The sequence below is a fragment of the Antedon bifida genome, chromosome 4, assembly GCF_963402885.1.
Source record: "Antedon bifida chromosome 4, ecAntBifi1.1, whole genome shotgun sequence".
NCBI classification, from domain to species: domain Eukaryota; kingdom Metazoa; phylum Echinodermata; class Crinoidea; order Comatulida; family Antedonidae; genus Antedon; species Antedon bifida.
In genome coordinates, this window is record NC_136229.1 from 30,900,086 (window position 1) to 30,924,635 (window position 24,550).

Here is a 24,550-nt window from a genome sequence, read left to right on the forward strand (position 1 = left end):
ATATATATATCGAGATCTAATAAGATCGAAATTACTGTCTGCAGCCTGGATTATATATATGTAAAGGCAAACACAAAAAGTGTGTCTTCTATGCATCCGATCCGTCTAAATTTTACACCCAACATCCAATTTGATACGGAAATGGTCATGGTCTATATGAAAAGTTCGTAAACAAATGTTTACTGAATTATGACTTATTAAATAATTTTAAAAATACCTCTGGCTTATCAAATGTGGAATTTCCAGAGGGCGTCATTCAAGATTAAAATGTGAAACCGTGCAAACGGCATCATTACCGTTTAGAAAGGTGAGTCAATAGGTTAGGCACAATTTTCAAGTAAATGAAAAGCCACGTGGTCGTCAATTACTTCAATTCACTTCCATTTGTATTCTGCAGATTCCGCCTTTAAACTTAAGGTAAATGAAGCCCCACATCACGTGGAAGAAACCTTCCTTGAACAAACAAATCTATAACTTAGGCGTCACGCTTGCAATATGTTGTCCGCTTACCTCGTTCTTTATTATGCTAATTATTGCCTCATTTAAATACAACTGTGTTATTGGTAATAATAACTTTATTGAACATACGCCTTTAAATCGGCGGCACACGTTCTTCTGGACGGTGCGTTCTTACATACATTACATACATTAAGTTAGCCAGAAGGCGTTGGTTTCAGTTCTGATGATGAGAATAGTATTCTCGAAACATGTCACGGTATCTTAAGGCAGTTTGCCTGTTCATGAAATGCCTTACAATTTTGATTTTAACCCGAAAAGTTTGGTGGTATCATTTAACTTTTGTAATAATGAATAAACATTTATAGGATGATTTATGTAGGCTTTATACAATGAAGTGTAGGCCCTACGTTTATCCATTTGTTTCTTATAGGTTGTTGTGTACAAAATCTTACGTCGGCGATGCCACCTGCATCTTTACAATGGGAATAATTTTCAGCGAATTATTCGTTTATGGTGATCATTACTATAACTATGTTTATATTCTAGGAATGAATCTAGCCCTGAGCGTCCCTACACAAATCCATTTCATTATTCTACTAATTCGCCGAATAATTACCAGCTTATCGGTACAGAATCGTAATTATAATTACATCTATCCTTTGGCGCCTATAATAATTTGTTTACTTTGGATTTCCTGATTTGTAATCAAAATTATGTAAATGCATTTTAATTTCACAGTTAAATAAATAAATGAAATATTGTTATAATTTTACTTTGTAGAGCTTACATGAGTTTACATGAGAGATACTGTACCTACAAGTCCCATTGTATCATCGTATTCAGGATTGTCTACGTTCAACCACCTGTAGTTGAATTATAAAAGTCTGCTAATTTCCATGTTATGTTATTTTTCGACTTTTGTCTATCCAATCAAAGAAAACTTTTGTAATGAACGTCCTACAGTTAAATAAGTGTCAATGTATAAAGCCCATGGAGTAATTTATAAGCTCTTCCATAATCCTAATTACATGTATGAATTCAGTATCGATAAAGACGTCAAATTTTCATTCTTGTTTTGTGTATCGAAGTTATACGCATTGTATTTCTGTAATAAACGGCATAGGGAAACATTTTGTTTGTACTGTAGGCCTATGGTAAACATTAATGTAAATAATAATACAGTATTTAATTATTTTCAAAACTCTTTTCAATAGGTCCTAGCAATAAAAAGTTTCAACTTTCGAATTCGTCATGCTTTTCGAACTTCAGGTTACGGACGGTACCTAAAACTTGCAATATAAAATATAGTGTAAAATGTTTGCTGCTGTATTTTACTGACCGCATACATTGCACACTTATAATAATCACCACTTTAATTAATATAAATTAATCAGTAATATGTTTTCACAGATCTATTTGATCATTATTATCCTATACAATCGTCCCTTTTTTCATAATTTTCGTATGTTTTTAAACTTTTTTTTTGTATTATTATAAAATATTTACAAAATAACCATGTGTAGGCCTATAGAAAAAAAAATACTAAAAAACATTCATGTACAACATGATTAGACGCAATCCGCAATTGTTTTTAATATTGCATCTTTATCTGTTTAATTTGTTATTACCCAATATATAATTCTCCATTTTGTCATAGTTTTCGTGTAGGCCTACACGAAGTTAATAAATTAAGTTGAGACAGTAGGATTAGTCACACACTCGGGTGTGTTGTTTTTAAAGTTAATAATAATAAACTTCTCAACCTAAGGCTATTTTAAAATCGCCAAAGATGTTGTTAATCTGTGTCTTCTTTTTTTTGTGGTGGGCGATTACTGATTCATAATAGTTCCATCAATCCTTGTGTGCAATTTTACTATTCACTTGTTGATATGCTATCACGAAAATCACATCAATCTAATCTGTTTAATAATAACGCTTTATTTATATCTTATTATTTTTGTGGTAAAACGTTTCTAGTATTAATAGTAAAATAATCTAAATTAAATTCCATTCTTCAAATTACGTCACCGTTTCCATACATTTTATTTTGTTTGAAATGATTCATTTGATATAAATGTTAATTTAATGTCGTTCGTAAATCGTTTTTACGATAAGCTACCTTTGATATTTGCAGAAACCTATAAATATTATAGTATTATAATGACATCGTTAGTCTAAAAAATCTCAGACAAATTCCACGATACAGCGTTACATGTGTGTCACATAGGCCTAAATGTTTTTACTTAACAGGTTTTTTTTTTGGAGTTAAGGAACATTATATAAATAGAGCCCTTGAAAGTCAGTAGTCAGTGGAATGGGCTGTTAGCTGTTGGCCAGTTCCTTTCCACGCCGCCTTATCCTCCCTATATTATTTTCAACTAGGTAATCATTTACAGCTGAGTAGACTGGGAGTTGATCCCGGGTCTCTCTGTATGACAGTCAAGTGTCCGAACTACTCAGCTAACCCAACTTATTCATCCCTTAAGATTAGAAATAAGTTAATCGGGTCTTCCATACTTTCCTCCTGCATCTTATTGTTATTGTTTACTTTTTAATGGTCTTTGCTATTTTCTTGACGATGATAGTTGTGCGCATAGCATTATTATCGAAAATATATTTTGATTTAGAAAAGTCTATGCCTGTTTTCGACAACATTCTTGTACTATTTATACGGGGGTGGGCAAATTTTGATAATTAGTATTATAATGGAAATTTGAAAAGTTCATAGTTTGCCTATTTAAAAAAAAATTAAAAACCTTGTCAAAAATGATTCTACTGCAGCCACAGTCGAATAAAGTATGAAGATTCAAAAGAGCTAAACAACTTGGCAAAATGTAGAGAGCGACAGAGGGCGTGCTTTTTAATATTTCGGCCTATATTGAAGATACTTTAACTCGAGATTTTAGTAACCTTTTTAATTGTTAAGCTTTTGATTTTCCTGGACATACAGTAGTAGGTTGGTACAGTAGAGCTATTTCAAACCTCAATTCTGGTGGTAGAGCAAGTCTTCAAGTTATCGTAAAAACAAAAACATTCAAAGTAGGTCTAGTATAATAGGCCTACTTGGCAAATGCTTGAAAAGAAAAATCAACAACATAAAGATACACGATAAATTAAACACTGCGGGCTGTATAAGTTGTTAGTATTAAGATTTTTTATTGTCATACACAAATCAACAACAAAGAGTTGACATTAATTCATTAAATTTATTATCTTAATTCTGCAATTTATATTTTAATTTTAATATAAAAAACCACACACATCACTACAAAAAATCGCCAAAATCTAAAACTTCTGTAAAGAAAATTATTGAAATTTCTAATTCAGTGCATATGCCTACGACCATAGATAAAGTGTTGCCCTGTTTTAGTGTAATACGTCATTGAAATAACACCATCAAGAACAAATGAGATAACTGTCACATTTCTCTGACACAACACAGAATATTAGGTAGATTCTATGACTTTATCTAGCAAGGTGGAACCAAACATTAAATAAATGATTAACAACATTAAATTATAAATAGCCTTGTCGAATTTTTTCTTGTTTCCATTTCTGGTTGCAAACATATTTTTAGCACAAAATAAGTAGTTAACACTAATCAGTTTGTCACATAATTTCATGAAACATTAAATTCTGTATTTGTAGGTATGTCACATAAATATCACAGTCATGACAATTTATAAATATAAATGACGTATAGATGGTTTAAATGCTTCAAACAAGGCTTATGTTTAGTTGAAACGTAAATAATGTAATAGATGAAATACACCTCTTAAAAGTTGTGGGCGAGTCAAATCAATAATTTTCACATTCTCATGATTTTTAAAAATGTTGTTTGCAAAAAGTTTTAAAAAGTAGATCGTATATGATGTTATGCTTTATTTTATTAACCAACTTTAAATAGGATCCCATGCAGGTCTTCATTAAAAGAACTGATTAATGGGTCCGCTATCAATTAAAATAAAAGACATATATAAAACAATGTAAAACTAAGACAAAACAATAATGCTTCCCCACTTCTTTATATATTTCTATCTTATTTATTTATTTCTATCTATCCTTATCGGAGGGACCCTTAAGGGAGACAAAGGTTTTTGTATTATGATGTTCACACATGTGGACCATTCAGTCCAGTAGGCTACGAGTTGCAGTTTATTCTGCCACATTTACATATTATACGTGAGAGCATTTTCAGTTCACAAAAATGTAATACTGTATATTGCATAACAAAAACATATACAAATACAGAAAAATGTTCAATAAAAGGAAAAAGTTGAGAAAGAAAATTTAAATGGTATTTATATGTTTTTAAAAATGTAATTAATTAATTGAATGTGGTTTTTATATCATTTGAAAGATACATAACCAATTAATTTTTTTGTGGGTCTATTCATATGCATTTCAACACTAATTCATTATTTCACTAAAATTGTATAAAAAATGTATAAATAAATATAAAAATAAAAAAACGGCATTGGAATATGTTAACTCTCGTTTGGCCGAATCAGTTCAAGTTCCACCGCTTTCTTGAACAGTCTGTCTATCTCCTTACGTGCTGGGTTCATCACTGGGTTTTCGTCCTTTGAGAGGGCCATTAGAATCTCAAGCAGTTTAGTTTCGATAACCTTGCTGGCGTTCAACTTACTGCTCTCCACAATATTTGCTAATACGTGACATACTCGGTGTAATAGTTGTGGAATGGAAGACACAAGAATCTCCTGGAATATATCTATCCATGAGGCAACCTATTCAAGTGTTAAAAAACCTTTGTTTAGTATTTATACAAAGAATGGATCGTTAAAATTGGATAAAAAATAATTGTTTAAAGATATATAATAAGAACCAGTTTGAAAAGATCATAGATTTTTTGCTTAGGTACTTCATTGTTGTTTTTAAAAAGATTTACAAATGCCTGTCCTGGCTTTGAATCTAGTAAAACTATAGTATTATAATATATTTGTAACAAGTTACAATTTTAAACTTATTCTTATTTAAAAATTCTGTCCTGTTGAAATGAAAAATTTAAAATAAAATATTTAATCAAAATAACTTAATGTAATATTGACAGTTTAGTAAATTTGAATTATTGAACTAAAAGAAATTATGCTTACAGTATATTTATATAATTATAAATCATTTATACAAATTATATTATGTTTCTACAGAAAACTGAAGCTTTAAACATTTTATTTTTTAATTGAAAAAAAAAAGCCTCCAAAAAAAGTTTACTTACATTGAGAATTTTGTTACAAACAATCTCATTGGTCGATAGCATAGCCAATGCACCTGTGGCAGCCATCTTGAGTTTTTCTTCTTCCTCTCCTGCCAACACTGTAACTAACTTTACTTTATCATTGTCTTTAAGAAATAATTCAAATACCTGTAAGAACAAACAGTAATATATATAAATATCTAAATTCATGTTTCGATATTAATAATAATAATAAGAAAATCTTATATTGCGCCGGTTTCCATCACAAATTAGATGCTCATGGCGCATTGACACAACAATGCAATGAATGAAATCATGTATTAAATATTGAATCAATGTTAACAGATTATTTCATTTTCATTAAAAACAGGCCTAATAGTCACACCTTGTTATAAAGTAAAACTAATTGTATTCATTAATGTCAATCTGTAAAGATAAACACTCAAGTCTGGTGGAAAGATTTTAAACATCATAATCAATCACTCATTCCTTTAACAACACAACAAAATTGACTCTGATAATGAAAGAGAATGTCAATGTTTAGACATTTTAATGGAACATAAATATACAAAACAAAGAGGAGACATCAAGATGTTTTGTGTGAATTTGATAAATGAAGTCTTGGGTGTTTCACTTGTCTGTACATCAGGGTTGAGTGCAGATTAGTCATCAAGCCACAAGCACTGAAAAACCATCCATATCAAAAGTTTGTCAAATACTGCAACATGCCCAAATATGGTAATGAGGCGATGGAAGTCGTGATGATGTCACTATAGTATGACACATTATCATGTTAAATTAAATGTGTTGTGGCTAACTTTTTAAGAAAAGAAAGTTAATTGGACCTGTTTAATGCATTTAAATGCCAAGATAAAAATATACACTGAAAATAAAAGCCACAAATCTGTCACCGGTTGATTAGGCCGCAGACTTGTGTCACTGGTCATCAGACAGAATGCAACATAAAGTTTAGAGTGTATTTAAAGTTGATTTTGGTTTAAGTACAACCTATTAGTATGAGTACTATATTGCTTTAGGCACACTTTGTAGTGGACAGATTAGATACAGTAATGTGCGGTAATGGGAAGCTAAGTTTATTTTACACGGACATAGATCTGGTAGACCTATGTGTGTAAAAATTGAATTGTTTTTTATAACTATGTTAACAATTCTGGCTGATATTAATCTAATTTGAATTTCCAAAAGATAGGTCTAAAATTGTCGAGAGCACACCTTTCTGAGATAAAAATGTTTACAAAAGTAATAGGTACAAACACAAATCAGGGGTACAAACACAAATCAGGGGTAGTGTACCAATCAAGGTTTATGAATTGTCAACAAAAGAGGTAATTTACTTTTTAAATTAAAAATCTGTATAAAATATATAGCATGCTACTGTATATCCGTAGCATGGTAAACCATTTCAGCTTATGCTGATGGTTGGAAATTGAATGTTTTTATACCTGAATAAATAAAAATAAATAAGTAATATCTACATCTAAAAAAAGTTTAGTGTAAAATGTTGTTATTGAAGATTAATTATAAGTCTTTAATTATAGTACCAATTTGGCATTTACTAAAAAGAAGAGGTTACATAAACACTGATCTTATTCTCACTCTCCTCTTAATACCTAAATGTTTTGGTTTACTTTTTTTACAAAAAACATGTATTTTGATATTTTGTCATACATTTGAGACCAAATTACAAATGACAAAATCATCTATAAAATGACTAACGATCTTTTCCAATTATCTTTGTACCCAATATTTCATATCTTGTATCAACCAATTTATTCTAATTATAAAATTCATTCAAGTCTTATTTATTATTGATTGCAAGTTAAAAAAAATAAACAATTAAAGATATTATGTTGCATAATGTTTGCCACTATTTCAATATTAATCCTACAAAAATAAAACGCAAAACAACAAACAAAAAAATGAAAAAGCGTGCACCGCTTCCCTCAGCTCCTCGTTAACTGAGTCGATGATGGTCCACCCACACAGTACAAAATGCCGCTAGCACTGTTTTAAATTATCTGCTTCTAATTCATGGTACTGTATACTCTGATGAACTTAAGAACTTAGTAAATTGCAACATAAAAAAAAAGTTTTTGTTGCGCAATGATTACTCATAGTTTATGACCTGTTTTTGAAACCCAGCATGGATGGTTTTTTTTCTGTGGTATAGAGGTTGAGACACTAATACTCTGTAAGCAACAGGTCACTATTTCAAATCCACACAGATGGAATTTAATTAATCAAATTGTGGCATGATGACATTGTGCACATATTTAACAGCAAAAAGGGTAACTATTTGTGTAAAATGCACCGACCAAATGTTTAAGAATTGCAGTGAAATATTAAAATGTCACACCAAACTTTATTCTCTTAGCACCACAATTAAATAAGTACCACACCAAACTTACAATTCTCTAAGCACCTTGGAAAAACTATACAACTTCATAATTCTCTTAAAGTACCACAGTGAAATTAAGGCCCAAAACTTTATATAATTATCTAAGCACAACAATAAAACTTAAGACCTGCACCAAACTGTATAATTCTCTAAGCACCATAATGAAATTAAGATCCACACCAAACTGTATAAATGTCTAAGCGCCACAATGAAATTTAGTCAAGTCTGCAACAAACTTTATAAGTCTCTAAGCCCCACAAAATCGTATTGATTTTATGCATTATTTGTAGTGAAAGAATACCTAATTTACTCAAGAAGAAATAATATAGATAGTTAGATAGATAGATTAGTTTCCTAAATGAACAGTGTTATTTGTAATTTGTTTCGTTTAATTACAAGAAAAGTTCAAAGTATAATTTCAATGATCATTTCTTTTTCTAGAAATACGATTTTAATTTATCTGTGGAGTTGTTCAGAGACTTGTGATTTTAATTCATATTAAATTGCTAAGGCCTTGTGAGGAGTCTCGAAAAAAATCTAATCAAAAAATTGCAATTTGTATTTTGTCGCAATGGCTTTTAATTATATAATTTACAGACGTAGGCTAGTTGATTAAAAAATATTAAAGTTAAAGAGCAAAATAGCTAGACGTTCAATGTCAGTTAATAAATTGCTAATGATTTATTAATAAAGGCACCGCTTAAAAGCAATATAATCAATAATTAATTTGCTAATAGCAAGATTTTGAACCAAAAAACCAAATTGCACTTTTGGAGGAAGTCAGAAGGTCATTAACACGGCAACATGGCACTAATAACTCAGGAAAATTAACAATGATTATAATTGATTTGATTACAAGCTCATCAATAATGATTAAATAAATGTGATTCACATGATGTAAAACATAGATCTTACAGTATGCTGCATTTGATGAAAATAAAATGGGCAATTTACCCCAATCTTTACGAAGAATAATAATATTAAAATTTTAAGTCTGTATATGCCGCTATTTTCATTTAATTAAAAGGCGGACGACATAAAGTGTAGGCTAGACCTTGTTCTGTTTAGGCCAACTGTATAAGCTAAGCTGTAACAAGATGGCATGTTCATACATACAGTATGGTGGCTCATCTAGGCCTCTAGACTTGTTCAGCCGTCTACGTTTTATATTGGACCTTTTTAATACACAAAATATTGAAACTTAAGCTACCTAGGATAGAATTTAACTTGCATCCGCAAAAAAATTAACAGTTGGAAATGTCAAGAAAGTGGTTAATCGCAGAAAAGTCTGTACGCAAAAATAATGAAATATGTAGTATATTACCATCGCTAAAAAAGAACAATCAAATCACTCCGTCATACTAAGATAATAAAAAATGTCACCATTTCTAGGCTGTACGATTGTGATATTTTTTGCTTTACTAAAAAGCATGGTGTAAGGGCCCCAGACCATGAGCAGTCCAATGCACTACCCAGGAGGGCCCCTCAAGTGTGCTAAACAAGGTGCCTGTTCCTCCTGCGTTACGCCATGACATCTGGTTCACTACCATTCACCAATTTACATGAGCAAGCTAGATGGCAGCAGAATGTTTTTTGATCATTGCAATATAATAATGAATCCTTTCTTGTTTATCATGTTATATAATGTGAATAGAGACTTACGCAAACATTTGTAAAACAAACCTTGTGTTGAAATATTATAATAAAATATGATATAAAATATCTTGTTTACATATCAAACTTATGAAATTAAATACCCAACTAATTCCAGAGTTAGCATAGTGACATTTACATTGTATGACATTTATTGCCAAATGAATATGTGATCACATATTCATTTGCAATAATTGCGTCATGATTGGTCAAATTTGCGTTGCACTTAGGTTCCAGTGGGAACTAAGCTTTAGTATTCCACATCCTGATTGACAGTGATTGGTTAGAAATTGCACTAGTGTGAACCAGGCCTTAGTGTACTTACTTGATCACTCTGGATCATATTACACATGCATTCTGTAGCTGCTCGGCGAAGCATATCATGGTCTTCAAACATGTAGTTTTCAATTGAAGGAATTCCGCGTTCTTTAACAATACGATTTCTGAAAATAATTGAAATTCTATGATTATTTTTTGGGAATAAAGATTTGAGGCTATGGGTATAAAATATGCTGCTTACTTATTTAGGTCTAAGTATGTTACTGGAGTAAACTTTTTACCAATCGTAAGCTTGATATTACAGTAGGTAAAAAGTGATCCAAAAGTTATGGATTATGGATTTTAGTCCTCAAGAACAACTTAAAAACTTTTAGATTTTTTTTAATGTACCGAGTATTTGTTCAAATTATGTCATAGTTGGACAAAACATCTCACCAACCTTGTTACAAAACAAATTAAAAAGTAGATATTACAGTATAAGAATATGTTTATGTAAAAGTTTAAAGTTAGTCATGCCGAATACTGAATGTCCAAAAAATTAAGTATAAAAAATGTGGAGCAAAATTACATATAAAAAAAAAATGTACAGGCATGATATTATTGCAAATTAATTACAAAGTGATTAGTTAATGAATATCATCAATAGAGCATTTTTATAATGGTAAGCATGTCAAGGTTGCATATAGTAAATTGCACCTTAATAAATAAATTCTTAATACATTTCACCTAATAGGATACCCTTTTCAATAATTAATAACAGTTTTTGACACATTCATTATTTCATAACTCCCACATCATCAGTCTTTGATTGAGAAAGGGTTGAGCAAATGTACTTGTTCAACACCTAAGCCTACACACGGTTAACAATAAAAGCATTTGTTCATTAATATTTATGAAAATAGTGTTAGTCTTATATAAATCTAGTAAATAGTATACAAATAATGCACAAGTCAGTCTTTTTGTGACTCATGTCAGCACGTCTGATTGGCTACATCCTTGAACCCATGTTATAAAAAAATAATAATACAATCTACTGGATAAAAAGAAGATTCTTAAGATGATGTTTAAATAGAGGAAGAAGAACTTAAAAAACGGAAAAAATTCTATGCAGAACAGAATTAATAAACAAAACAATAACTTTACCTCACAGATTCACTGATACTTGCAAGGTTTGTCAAAGCCATTAAAGATTCAAAATTCTGAAGGCCAGTACAGTCCACATGAAGGAGCCCGATAAGAGGGCGGACTATCTCTAGCATCTGCAAGAAAATGGGTATAAAGTCTACTTGTGGCTATCTTAGACAAACCAATATTTGTTATACCCTACTCATGTGGTTTAAAGACATTTAAACATTTGACCACCCCATAAATAAATGGTATGATCTGCAAAGTAAAAGCAAGCCATGGCAACACCAGCAAGAAATAAACAACTGAAAACTGTTTCCAACATGCATTAATTTAATTTACATTCAATTATGTAATATTTCCAAATATAAACACCACCTGAGTATAAGCTTTGGTTGGTTAATTCCGCATCAAAGCGCTGTATTAGTTTTTATAACACATCGAGTAAGAAGAAGAATGAAATGAGATGATTAATGATAGGCAGAGGGAGGGAAAGAAGCAATACAAACTTGAAAGTACTGTAGTTGAGGGAAACAAACTACAGTGCTATACCTTAAAAAAGGAGATGTAGTATACAGCAAGGGGGGAGGGGGGGGGGGACAACAATAACAAGGAGAATACAACCTTTTAAACCCTATTCAGCTCTTAAAATTAGTTTAAAATTGTTCTTTAGCTTTTTTCTACTATGACGCACAATATTTTTATTGTACTTACTCTTTGACCAGGGAATGCAACCTCAGGATTCATGGTGATGGCGATCTTTGCAAGAGCTTGTGCTGCCATGGTACGCCCCACAGGGTTGCCATCATTGGCCAGGGCTACAAGTGACTTAGCCCCTCCTTGTTGAACCACAAGACCTCTGTTGTTCTCATCCATAACAGAGGCTAAGAAAACTCTAAAAAGGTAGCATACATAAGGTAAAATTATAACCGGCTTTAACTATTTTTAAAGTTTAAAGATATTACAGTTGGGCTTAGCATAAAGTTAGTTGCCACTGTCCACCAATGCTAAATATCTGGAAATATATAATATATATATATGGAAAAAATATCGTTTAAACCGATATTATGCAAAATGTAACGTTTTGAGTGGCCTCAGATCACCGTTTTATTATTTCTTGTTTTCTTTTTGTCATTTTACAGGCTTGATAGTTTTCATAATGTTTGTAAAAAATAACTTTCCCTCATTCTATGAATATTGTTTTAAGAAGAGAATTCATGACAGTTGTAATAGTCTGATTAAAACCATAGAACGTACTTCCACAATCTAACCTACATCAGCGTTGGTGCAAATTGGTATTTTAGGATATTGTACAGTAGGTTGGTTTTGTGGAAGTCGCTATTGTTAATTTCCTGGTGAAATTTCTTCTCTTTTTGTTTTGCATGTTAAAAGAAATAATAAATAAAGGAAATAAATGAATGAATTACAAGTTACAAACCTGCTTATTAGTTCCCTACTGCTTTCACTCTCAGTTTTACTTAGGCTCACCAGTCCAGTCACAATACCATGTTCCAGCAACATGTCCACTCTGCCTTTAGCATACTCTTCTGAATCCTAATAAGTAAACAAAACAATATTCAAATAAAGATAAATAAATGAAGTGCATGCTTATGCTCTAAAGCTCTGTCTACACTATGAAACTAGTTTGACAAGAGAAGTGTGATGTGCCCAAATGTGGTAGTGATATGCCCAAATATGGTAGTGGCATGACATCATCATGTCCATATATGGGCACATCACATTTTCTGTCACAATAGTTTGATAGTGTAGACAGAGCTTTACTCAATGTAACTGAGAGAGTGAACTACAATGGGAATGGCACTCTTAATTGAGTTGACTCAGAAGGATGAGGTAAGCCTGCTGAGACAATCCCTTATTACTGACATAAAATAGATTTGATTTGTTTGTTTTACAACCATTAAATGATCCACTCATTAAAGCCAAACTTACTTCCAAAGATTATTTAGGTGAAAAATTACCCTTTTGGAAACTAATTGCAAGAAAATATTTGTTAAACCTCTTTCTACACTGTCAAACTTTATGTGACAAAAAAACGTGATGTGCACATTTATCTTTTTTAGTCAACTTAGTTTGATAGTGTAGACAGAGCTAGAGCTTAATGAAATGATAGGCTTACAGTTAGTAGTGTTTAGTGTCCAAAGAACACATTTCATCAACAAAATCTATTAGTTTGATCAAAATACATATTTCCTATTATGTCAGAATCAGAACTGAACTTAACACTAATTTTGAAAGCCAGCACATTAACCACCCTTTGTGGTCTTTTTAAAACTGCAATATTTGAAACTTTTACTGATGTTGATGTGGCTTTCAGTAAACAATTTCATGGTATTTTTCATTGTCATTTACCAATGGGTGATCCTCTGGAATGTGCTGTTTAGCAAACTCTGCTAGTTTCACCATCTCAGGGTCTGCCTTCTGTTGATCATAACTATTGGTGAGATTAACAAATATCGATGCAACGCTATAAAGAAGTGTTGGATTGCCAGACTACAAATAAAAAACAAGAAAGATTGTTTAATTTGTTTTGAACTATACTATAAAATAAGTTAATATAATAGATAAGAGGATATGGAAACAAATTCAATAACACACCTAAAGTAGATTTTGTATTTTGATTGGAGGATTGTGGGTCATATGATATTCAATACTCCATCTAACACTTATTCCTGTACAATTTCAGTATATGGCCATTGAATTTTGTTATATTGCAATTGAATTTTGTTATATGGCCATTGAATTTCGTTATATGGCATTTAAATTTCGTTATATGGCCATTGAATTTTGTTTATATGACTATTATATTTTGTTATATATGGCCATTGAATTTTGTTAATATGGCCACTGAATTTTGTTAATATGGCCACTGAATTTTGTTAATATGACTATTACATTTTGATATATTTGCATTCATTTTTGTTACATAATCAACCACACATGACATGAGGCTCTCTGTGTTAGTAAAAAGTCACTGTAACTATACATGTACTGTTCATAAGGTAGAATTATCAGTAGCGTAACGCAGAGGCCAGAGGCCCCTGATTTAGGAACCCTCCAACGCCGGAGGTCTCAGGCGTTTTTAGCCTTTTTTGACATATTTTAATGCCTGTTTTTTCCTCTGGGCACTGCTTAGGGGTATCATAAGCTGGGTTTAGCCAGTGAGCGCTCATTGAATTATTTACATTAGCCAGCTCAATAAGTGCTTTGACTGCTTGCTGGTCGGATGTGATTGCTTCTTTTACATCTGCATCAATTGATAAGTATGATAGCCCTTCTGCAGCCCACTTTCTCAAGTCAAGACCCTTCTCTGTCTTCACAAGGAATCTAATTAAAAATATATATACATGTTACAATGCATGAATAGAAATATACATCAAACAAAAGTAATTCATATAGTTGCTTTGATACAATGGTGAGGGAAAACATTAATGTCAGGAGCTGCAGGTATAAGAACAGAAGATAAAGAAAACCACAAGAAAGCCCGAAGATAATTCATGGAAGTTTACTAGTAACTTAGATCTATCTACAAACACTAAACAAAAATTGTCCAAAGATGTTTTGAAGACCAATTAATTTAATTTCAACATCTTTGGAAGATATTTTCATATTTATGTTTTATCTCCACCCTAGTGCTTTGTTCGAGTTTTTAAAGCCAGAATGTTTTTAAGTCATCAAAGGCAGATCACATAGGCCTAAATACCAGGACTGATCCTTACTAGGCCTAGCCACCACTTACTTCCTCAACTGCTTAGCTAGCATGAGAGCAGAGCCCTCATCTAACACCTTTTCACTATAATCAGCACCACCATAGGAGCCTAGCTTACACAGGCCTACAAGCGCTCGTACTTTTATGTCATCACTGGCGGACTTGTATAATTCTTTTAAGACATCCGCACCCTTTGATAGGATTCCGGAACACTTGTCCTTCTTGCTAGCCGTGTGGACAATTGCTTCTACGGCCACTCTCTAGAATAATATAAAAATAGTTGATCATACAATCAAAAGACGAGAGATACAGTAGCAATAAGTGGCAAAAAAATTATATAATCTTTGTTATTTCTTATGACCATAAGACAACATCCTGAGCGGAAACCTGCTCAGGATAGATACAGATTTTAGGTAGGACAAGCAAATGTTTTCACGATTACAATTACTGCTTGTCTGTGTAAATTGGCCTTAAGGATGGCATCAGCAAGGTAGCCACATGAATTTAAGTACCACTAACGTATAAATACAGTAAATATAGGTACATTACAGCACTGACACTGTTAATATAGTTAATATAAGACTATTAAAACAGACTTAATGTTGTATAACTTATTTTTCCCCTTTCAGGACAAAATCCTGGCGCAACCAATGGTTAAAAACCATTCTTGGCAGCCATATTAACCACAAAAATTATCTATCTATTTTTTACACAAACTTCATTCAAATTTGAAAACCAAACAGTTCATTTGCTGGGTAGCAGCTAGCACTGGGGACTATACATACCTGATGAAGAGGATCTGTACTAGTTGCCATAGCTATCATGACCTCTATGACACCTGATTGTCCAATGATGTAGTTACCAACATCATAAGGTCCTTGCAAGAGAGCGGAGATTGCTTGTATTGCCTCTAAGCTACTTTCTAAATTGTTTCCACTAAACCGTGCCCTTGAAAAGAATTACATGTTATGAACATATCATTCTCTTGCACATACTAAATGCAAAAAAACAAACAAAAAATCTGTCGCTGGATCCACATCACTCCAGGTGGAAACCAAGTTTAAAAACAATTCATTTTAGATTTCTAGTTTTTGTGAATGGAAAAGGCACTCATCCATGACACGTTAAAGATTTCTTACCTTATAAACTTTTCACACATATCCCGATAGTACTCTCGTTTCTTATCTCCCGTCATCTCTTCATAGATCTTGGAAAGCGCCACCGACGAGTGCATTGCAGTGTGTTTTGTAGTGTGTAATTTTTCTAATTCGGGAATTTGCCCGGCAACAATTAGTAACTTTGTTAATCCTGCAATTCGATTTCAAAGTTTTTTGTTAATAACTTATATTTGCATTTTACTTAAAGATGTATTGTCTCCCTGAAAAAATAGTTCTTGTTATTTTTTTGTTGAATATGCCATTTTAATGTCACCTCATAGTTATCCACTTTGACCAAAAATTTGATCGAAAAAAAATGCATTTACATAAAAAACTGTAATTTAAAGCAAAAAATAGTTAAATTGTCTGCCAGCCAATGGGTTTTTGGTTGAATTTAACCATTTATTTTTGTCATTTTATAAGTGAAAACATTAATTTTTTCCATTTTTTTTTCTACGAAAGTGATTAAATTTATTAAAACTACAAAATAATATATTCAAAGTCTGATTTTATTAATCTTTATTATTCATATCTTTAATGAATTATAATTGAATAGTTGCATAAAAGCTCATATTCGTTATTTCAAAATCAAACTCGTTCAAGATCATTGAGGTATCATACAACTAGGAGCTAACTAGGCAACCACAACGCGACACCAACAAGGCAGGGACTGTAACACTGCTGTATCATAATAGTAAATTCAGTTTTTTCCTTATACTTTACCTTTCCTAATTTTTGGCAGAAACAGATTTAAAAAAATGTTTTTTAGTGAAATAAAATAAAATTACCTCCATTTGTTATGAATGTCATTGCACGTCCTGTTCCTTCTTTTTTAGGAAGAAATTTAATGATGATATCGATGACAGCATCTCTCCCGTACCCTGATATGTCTTTGTCCGTAAGCAGACCGAGGAAAAACATCATTAACTCTTTAATTTCACCAGTTAAATCTGTACAAGAGATGAAGGTTGAAAAGCCTTGTATTGAATACAAAATTCAATGGGAGACATCTTTAAATTTATTTATAAAATTAAATACTGGAGCATCTCATGTGGCTTAAAGTACAGTTGTGAGAGAAGGAACTGCAGGCTTTGGGGCAGCAGGTAGTGGTATTCATATTATTTATATTATTATTAGCAATCATTTTAATGATATAATGGAATTTTATAAATATTTAAATAACGTGATAGGAAGTTTACCCTAATAATTAATCAATGGGTGTGTCTTGTCAGAAGTTTTGGGTTAAAACATTGGCAACCTTTCTGTGGGGGCCTACTGTACATATAAAGTTGTCTTTAATAGTACTTGAATGGGTCGTTTGAGTGGGAATAACCAGTCTCTAGCAATTTAAGAAAGGTGCAAAATCCAACACTGTTCAAAATAGTGGTATGTTTTCAATTTTCTAAAAGTTTAGTTAGTCTTATATCTTGGGGTGAACTTTATCAGCACAGCATGTACTTAAAACTGGTCAAATATTTAATATTCACTCATCAACCTATGACATAATGTTACTATACCTAAAACAAGAGCCTCTTCTGCTCCTTTCGGCTCGTTTGTGTCTTTTTTCAGCATACTAGAAATGCTACAGAAAAGAATATTGCCTGCTGCATTGCATATACTCTCTTTTTGTGAACCTATGTATTTCGCTAACCTGTTTAATGTTAGCTCTTTTAGTACTGCTAATGCCTATAATAGAAAAAAGAGTGTTATACAATGTCATATTCATTGGTGAAAAAATAGAATTGCATAATTAGAGAACATATTTTGGTACTGATTCAGGCACTGCTGTGGGTTCAGAAAGTGTGTTGACATTGTAGCATGCAACAGTGATAGAGGTCTTAGAGCAAAGTAACAGGAGGAGTTAAAGCACTAGCTATCCTTATCTTTAATACAATTAGCAGCTTGTGTGCCTATCCAAAAACGCCATGTTTTCCTGGCATTTAACAATCGACAATAACTTGATCAATATATGCATTAGAGGTTGAAATTAGAAGAGAAATAATATCATGGCGATAAACAATTTATTGTTCTTATTAATCATGTCGTCAACGGATTGGATTAAAAACAATATTATTTATTTTAAGACAGCATAAATAGTTATCCTATAGTTCTCACTTTTTTTATTTCTTTTGTTTTATGTAAGAAAAATGATATCCTTTAACTAAACTTGATGAATCTAAAAAAAGCATGATGAATCTATAATAATAATACAATAACAACTTTATTTCAAAACGGAACACTTGAACAAATAAACATCTTACTCTTGATTGGTGCCCTGTACAAAGACAGGAGAAGACTCTAAGAACTGCCACAACAAGTTCCTCATCAGGATCATCCAGATACCTCTGTAGTTTAAAGACTCCATTCTCTTGAAATATCTTTTCAGCACCTGCCGGTTGCCTGGCCAGAACAATCAGGTTATTTGCTGCCTGGATATGAATTAAAATAATTAATTGCCAATCAAATTTTACCTTTATTTAAATACAAATAAGAGGTCTAAATTTAAAATGTATTTTGTTTTACCTGTTTTCTTGTTTCACCATCTGCATCTGATCTTGATAAAGTAGTAAACATGGAAGACACTTTGTTATCTGTTTTTGCAGTTTGTTGGGCCTGCAGGTAGAAAATATAAATAAATACTATAATACTGTATAGCTAAAAACTAAAATGTCTGGTTTTTCTGGTATTCAAAATGCGTTTGTTTCTAATAGCTGTATCAGTATTAGGAACAAATCTGATTGATTCCAAAACATGGTCATTACTTGGTACATGAGTGGTAACCTGACCATTGGTTACACTTACAGATTGCTTGTGCTAGATTCTACCTCTAAACATACAAAGCAGGGATTAGTAAAACGTTTGAGTAAGTACTCTGTTTTTACGCTATAGTTCTTTAAAAAAGAAAATGTTATCTTTTATGGACTAGTGATCTACAGGTCATGGTTCCGAGTCCTGTTTTCGAATCTGACACAAAAATGTAACAAATATGTACAGTAAGTTCATACCACTTGTGAAATATGTACAGTTAGACGTTGTAGCAGGCTCTGTACTGCCGTGTTCTTTGGGTCGAGTTGTTGAAGCCTACGTGCTTCTTTGTAAGCTTCTGTATGCTTGTCAAGCTTCTCGAGCGCTTGACACTTACGGAAAAGTGCCTTCACGTCTGCAGGCTCAATATCTAAAGCTAAAGCAAAGAGTTAAAATATACAAAGTTAAATAATATTTTTATGTTTGTCAGTGTTACATAGATCTTAGCACAGACTGCAAGGTGGCATTTCCAATGTATCATCTTCCCTGGAAATATTAATAATAAATATTGAAGAATAATACTAAGTCAGAAAATAGGATGCTCATTTCTTGTGAGGCTAAATTTCAGGGAATAAAGAACAAAGCCTAAAAATAATATAAACTTTATTTCATAATAAATATTAAATTGTATTGAATAATAAATTTAACTTTTGATAAACCAATTATCAAGTACTCACTTGAGCTACTGTACGTAAAAGAAGTTAAAATGAATAGAATAACAATACTATATGTAATATATTAAAGCAATTAAGTGTAAACAAATGGATCTTGCAATAATTACAAATGTTTTTCTTTTTTTAAACTACTGTAGGCCTAATCTTTTCTTAGTATTTTTACATTTACCTGATGATGCATCCTGCGCGGCTTTACCATAATTCTCCAGTTTCAGATGACAAGCAGATCTATTCTTATAAAACACTGCCTTGTCTTTGCTGCCAGCTGGGCTTATCTTAAGTGCCTTTGTATAGCATGCTAGGGCTTCATCATACTTGCCAGCCTTGAAGAAATCATTGCCCTCTTGCTTAATATGCAATGTTTCTGAAACCTAAAGACAATTTATAAATTATTATTATTATATCTTATTTCATTAATCTGAAATATTCAGACAAATTGTTCATCATAACAGTATTAATTTGTTTTGGAAGAGAGGAAAATTGGGAGAGGGGTAAGTTGGTGGAAGGAGAACAAGTAAGTGTACACTTCATTTTAAATGCAAGAACAAGAAAACAAATGTTTATTTGCCAGGTTTAAAAAAATTCTAATTCTGTACAATTCATAATTCTTTATTCACCAAAGGCAAAACGGTATAAACAAATAGCTTTCGCTAGTCAATGGTTTACACCTGATTAACAAATATAATACTGTTCAGTGCAAACGATTTTGATAATATAATATTATACAATAATGTAAAAAAAAACACAATAATGACAAAAAGAAAGAGGTGGGCCAGCATTAATCAGTATCTCGATAATAGTATCGTTTTCGTTACAACAGTACATCCTAAGTAACAAAACAAAAATACACACAACAATCCTACATACATGCTTACCTTCATATTTAATTCAATAGGATATTATCCAAATAATTGTTGACAAAAAAAATTAAAAAATGAGTTACAGTAGATGATTGTCTCTCAGTCTGTCTATAGATTTATTTAGATGGCAAAAAAATGCATACAAAGATTTGCCTCAAGGATTCTAGCATTCATCAGCTCTTCATAAGTCAAGTACACACTCATGCTCTGGTGTCTCAAGCAAGAAGGAGTATCTTTACATTGTTTCGAGTTGCCTTGGTGGTTGGAATGTCTGGAATTCCTAACTCAGTTTCCAGAATCTTCCACTTAATTAAGCAGAGAAGCCTGACACATACATTGCAGGATCAGATGATCACCTCGGATCAACAATACAATAGTTGGTCCTTAAACAATGGCAGTTTTTTTAACAGATTGTTTGGGTACCAAAATCCTAGGCCTGACTAAGTTTACTTTCTTCGTATAAACCACAGGAACGCCTACGCACCTCCTTCGCACGATCGTGGAAAGGCGAGAGCTAGGCTAGGCCTAGGTTAGCAACACACGGCAATATGCTCAACAAACTAAATTGTCAACTACACTGTAATGTTTTTTAATAATAACCATGTTTTTTTTATTGAAGAAATTTTAATTTGGTTTGTTGTTAACGTAGTTAAAAAGTTATAAACTTACCCCATTTTCTGTCGCCATTCTGATCAAATAAGGTAATGTTGAAAAAATCACATTGTTGTTGTTTATTTGCCGGTGCGCCCTCAATGACAATGTCGATAAAGGACCTTTAATTTTTCAACTTTTTAGGCTTTTTATATCACCAAAAAATGGAACAAAAAACATGAATACTAATGATGCTGTCAATCCAAAAGTCAGTGCTCATTCTCCTGAAATTATCCGTTGGATGACGAAAGCAGTTACATTGGTATAACAGTGTTGTTTTATTGTTAATGAGTAATCTGAACTGCCCTGTGTCGATGGACGGGTCAAAGTGGTTTTTGGCCCATTGAATCATTTCGTTGAGGTCGTTTCGCCCTCTTGGTTTTCACTCTTTTTAAGCCTAAACTAAGCATAGGCTAGCATTGCAAATATAAGGGTTCCTAAAAGACTTTGATAACCTAATGCCTTATCACGGTTTGTGTGTTTATGTTGTCATCAAATACATTTTAATCAAATGCGAGTTAATCCGAGTTAATTCTGAATTTTAAAAAAATGTTGTTTTTCAAATATTTCAGCGTAATTTGATATTCATTTTTCAGCATTAATAACTATCACTGGATATTATGGCTAGGCCTACCTGTCTGTGTGCCTTTCGCAGAAAGATTGTTTCTAGTTTCTTCTTTTCACTGTGTTTTTAACAGGCAAAGGAAGCACTCTCTAAAGATGAGGTTCCAGTGGGTTGCATCATGGTTTATGATGAACAAATCATTGGACAAGGTCGTAACGAAGTGAACGAAACAAAAAATGTTGGTAAAAATAATTCTGAATCTCGTCCGCAACCCCATACAATAACGAAACAAACTACTGTATTTGTTTTAAATATATCATGTTAACCTGGGATGGCTGCGTTCACAAAAACACACCACATACATTATTAATTACTGTTCATTTTCTATTAAATATGAAACCTTACTATAGTTATAAATTAATTTATTAACAATTTTATTTAAAGTTTATTATATAATGTGTAGTTTGCTGTTATCCATGTTTCAGGCAACTCGCCATGCAGAACTTGTAGCTGCTGATCAGGTGATCGATTGGTGTAAAAGTAATGGTAAAGATCATGTTGATATCTTCAATAAGACAACGCTGTATGTTACTGTTGAACCCTGCATTATGTGTGCTGCTGCTCTCAGACTTTTGAGTATCCTTTAATTTAATTGTGAGAGTGGATAACCAACAGTTAGGGTCTCTAATGATAATGTACTAATACACAAGTGTCCTTTGACAGTTTTGCTCTATTACTGAAGCCTAGACAAACTAACACAATGTTGTTCCTAGACCACCGGGCGTGCACTGATGGAAGCAGCAGGTACTAATGTGGGATGATTCGACTCTTAAACGATTCAGTCCTGGACGATCCATCCCACTTTTGATAGGATGTTTCGGCCCAAATAGTGAATACTGTATACAGTTTCTTTAACCAATTCATATGTGTCCCTCGTGTGGTGTATGGATGCTGTAATCAAAGATTTGGAGGATGTGGATCCATTCTCAGTATCCATAGCGATGACCTTGTTGGGAATGGCTCAAAGTTTGAGGTACGTCTGCACATAAAGAGTATATCATCGCTCATAACGGGTGAGGCTTAGGTATACCTTCATGTTTGGCCTATATTAACCTTAACATTTCTGAGAGCATTCCTCTATAAAGAGAATAGGGAATTGAAGTATATATATTAGAATCAATTTACAACTAGATTTTATTATTTTAAATTCTCAGAGTCTTTAACCTTTAATTATTTCTTAGTGTATAAGTGGTGTATTTGCTGATGAAGCCATTGAGATGTTAAAAGAGTTTTATGAATATCAAAATCCAAATGGTAATAACCTGTTTTATTTCAATCAAAGATAATATAGCATTTTTTATGAATGGTTTTTTGATATTTCTTGTGTGGATATTTTCTGATATTTTATTGAAATGCTATACTTTATATTTATGTGCTACTTGGTAAGAGGATTCACAGGCTCTTGTCATAGGGATTTAGTTCACTTTTGTGTTTCCTGCCACTTGATTGGCAATAAAGAATAAGAATAGATATACCTATATATATATATATATTAAGTACAAGATAGATGATTAGAATGTGTAAAATAAATATTTTCTAATGGCGAGTCCATCAAGTAATATTAGTAATAAAAAACATTTTTAACCAGAACAAACATTTTTCATTGTGATTCTTTGTAAGAATTAGTTGTACATTTAATTTGTTTAATTGTTTTTCTTTTCTTTAGCTCCAATTCCAAAAGTCAAAAAGTCTGGCATTAGAAATAAAACCAAAGGGGTAAAGAGGTACTCAGAAGAAGATGGCCAATCAACCAGTGCTAACTTAAAAGCACAGAAAACTGGAGAAGATGAAGATACTTAAACTATATTGACAGGTAAGCATATCTGTTTTGCAGGATTCATATCGGTTTTGGAAATATTAAAAAATGTAATACAGTATTTGAATGAATAAATGTTAATTTTACTCATTTGTTCTTGTATGTTCTTGTATTGTGAATGGTTTCATAATCGTTCCGAAACTTCAATCTTTTTTGTCATTAAATTTTATTTTGAAAATAAATGCAAATTATGTCTGCAAAATATTATTATGCATTATTAACCTGTGTGGGAAATTTGTTTTGAAAAATTACATTTTTGCCTCTTGAAAAAATCTTTTTAAGTAAATTGGTTTCACTCAAAGTGTATGTACTCTGGTTTTTCAGTGTTCTGTGAATATTGCCCTGGAAGCACTAGCAGAGGACGAATATGCAAAACTAAAGACAGCTTTTATGGTCTTCAATTCAGACATCCCAACCCTCCCGATTTTTTTTATTCCAATCTCTGAACAATTTTTTACAGAATTAAACAACAATAATTTTCGGAAAATGTTGGTACAAGTATCGAAGTGGTATGACGAGCAGCACGGTTCACATGATATGCTGAAGGTTTTGTGCAAAGACCTCATAACATCTTACTGGGAGCATGAGTCGTTCATTTATTGAAACATGCTGGCCAACTTTACACCAATGGTCTTATGGAAGTCAACAAACTGCGAAAGGACACATTTGAAAAATCTGACCTCTAAATGTCATCTCATCTGCCACAGCGTACTATTGGAAAAACCTGATACATTTTGGTGAAACACACCCTGTAGGCCATTTAAAAATGATCACTATTCCATTCAATTTGGATGTAACTAATTAATAACTATTTATTTATTCATTTATTTTTAAAAAATTCTTTTTTATATGTCTTGTCCTATTCATTATCATTTCTTTTTTTAATGTTCGCCCAACACAAGATGTTTTACTTCATCTGCCTTCAAACTCTGATCTTATATCATTATTGCATTGTACTGTATTATCCTTTATGTCAGATTCTGTAAATAAATATTATGAAACTTGAAAAATTAATTGATTTGAATATAATGTATATAATTATAACAGCAGCTTCACTGGCCACTTCTTTTAGTTGAGATAACACA

General features: G+C 32.1%; 2 protein-coding genes across 4 annotated transcripts; one reads left to right on the forward strand and one right to left on the reverse strand.

The window, feature by feature from the left end:
* Window positions 1–3,591: 3,591 nt before the first annotated feature.
* On the reverse strand, window positions 3,592–21,182 carry LOC144841542 (protein unc-45 homolog A-like). The gene is made up of 18 exons (XM_078697925.1): window positions 21,043–21,182; window positions 19,683–19,884; window positions 19,040–19,215; window positions 18,558–18,647; window positions 18,296–18,463; window positions 17,552–17,720; window positions 16,823–16,984; window positions 16,017–16,185; window positions 15,663–15,825; window positions 14,908–15,137; window positions 14,354–14,495; window positions 13,521–13,661; window positions 12,589–12,704; window positions 11,865–12,045; window positions 11,169–11,284; window positions 10,072–10,189; window positions 5,696–5,842; window positions 3,592–5,207 (listed from the first exon to the last, which is right to left on the reverse strand). The coding sequence occupies exons 1-18, from the start codon at window positions 21,058–21,060 to the stop codon at window positions 4,947–4,949; spliced, it is 2,769 nt and encodes a 922-aa protein (XP_078554051.1). The 5' UTR covers window positions 21,061–21,182; the 3' UTR covers window positions 3,592–4,946.
* Window positions 21,127–24,451, forward strand: LOC144841570 (tRNA-specific adenosine deaminase 2-like). Of its 3 annotated transcripts, none has more exons than XM_078697981.1 (7): window positions 21,127–21,286; window positions 21,723–21,827; window positions 22,075–22,225; window positions 22,516–22,622; window positions 22,831–22,903; window positions 23,316–23,462; window positions 23,790–23,917. In XM_078697981.1, the coding sequence occupies exons 1-6, from the start codon at window positions 21,203–21,205 to the stop codon at window positions 23,447–23,449; spliced, it is 654 nt and encodes a 217-aa protein (XP_078554107.1). In that variant the 5' UTR covers window positions 21,127–21,202; the 3' UTR covers window positions 23,450–23,462; window positions 23,790–23,917. The 3 variants fall into 3 exon arrangements, with proteins under 3 accessions (XP_078554107.1, XP_078554108.1, XP_078554106.1); XM_078697980.1 differs by lacking the exon at window positions 23,790–23,917 and adding an exon at window positions 23,926–24,419 and having other exon boundaries at window positions 21,133–21,286; XM_078697982.1 differs by lacking the exons at window positions 22,831–22,903; window positions 23,790–23,917 and adding an exon at window positions 23,926–24,451 and having other exon boundaries at window positions 21,131–21,286; window positions 22,516–22,662.
* The last annotated feature ends 99 nt before the right edge of the window (window positions 24,452–24,550 follow it).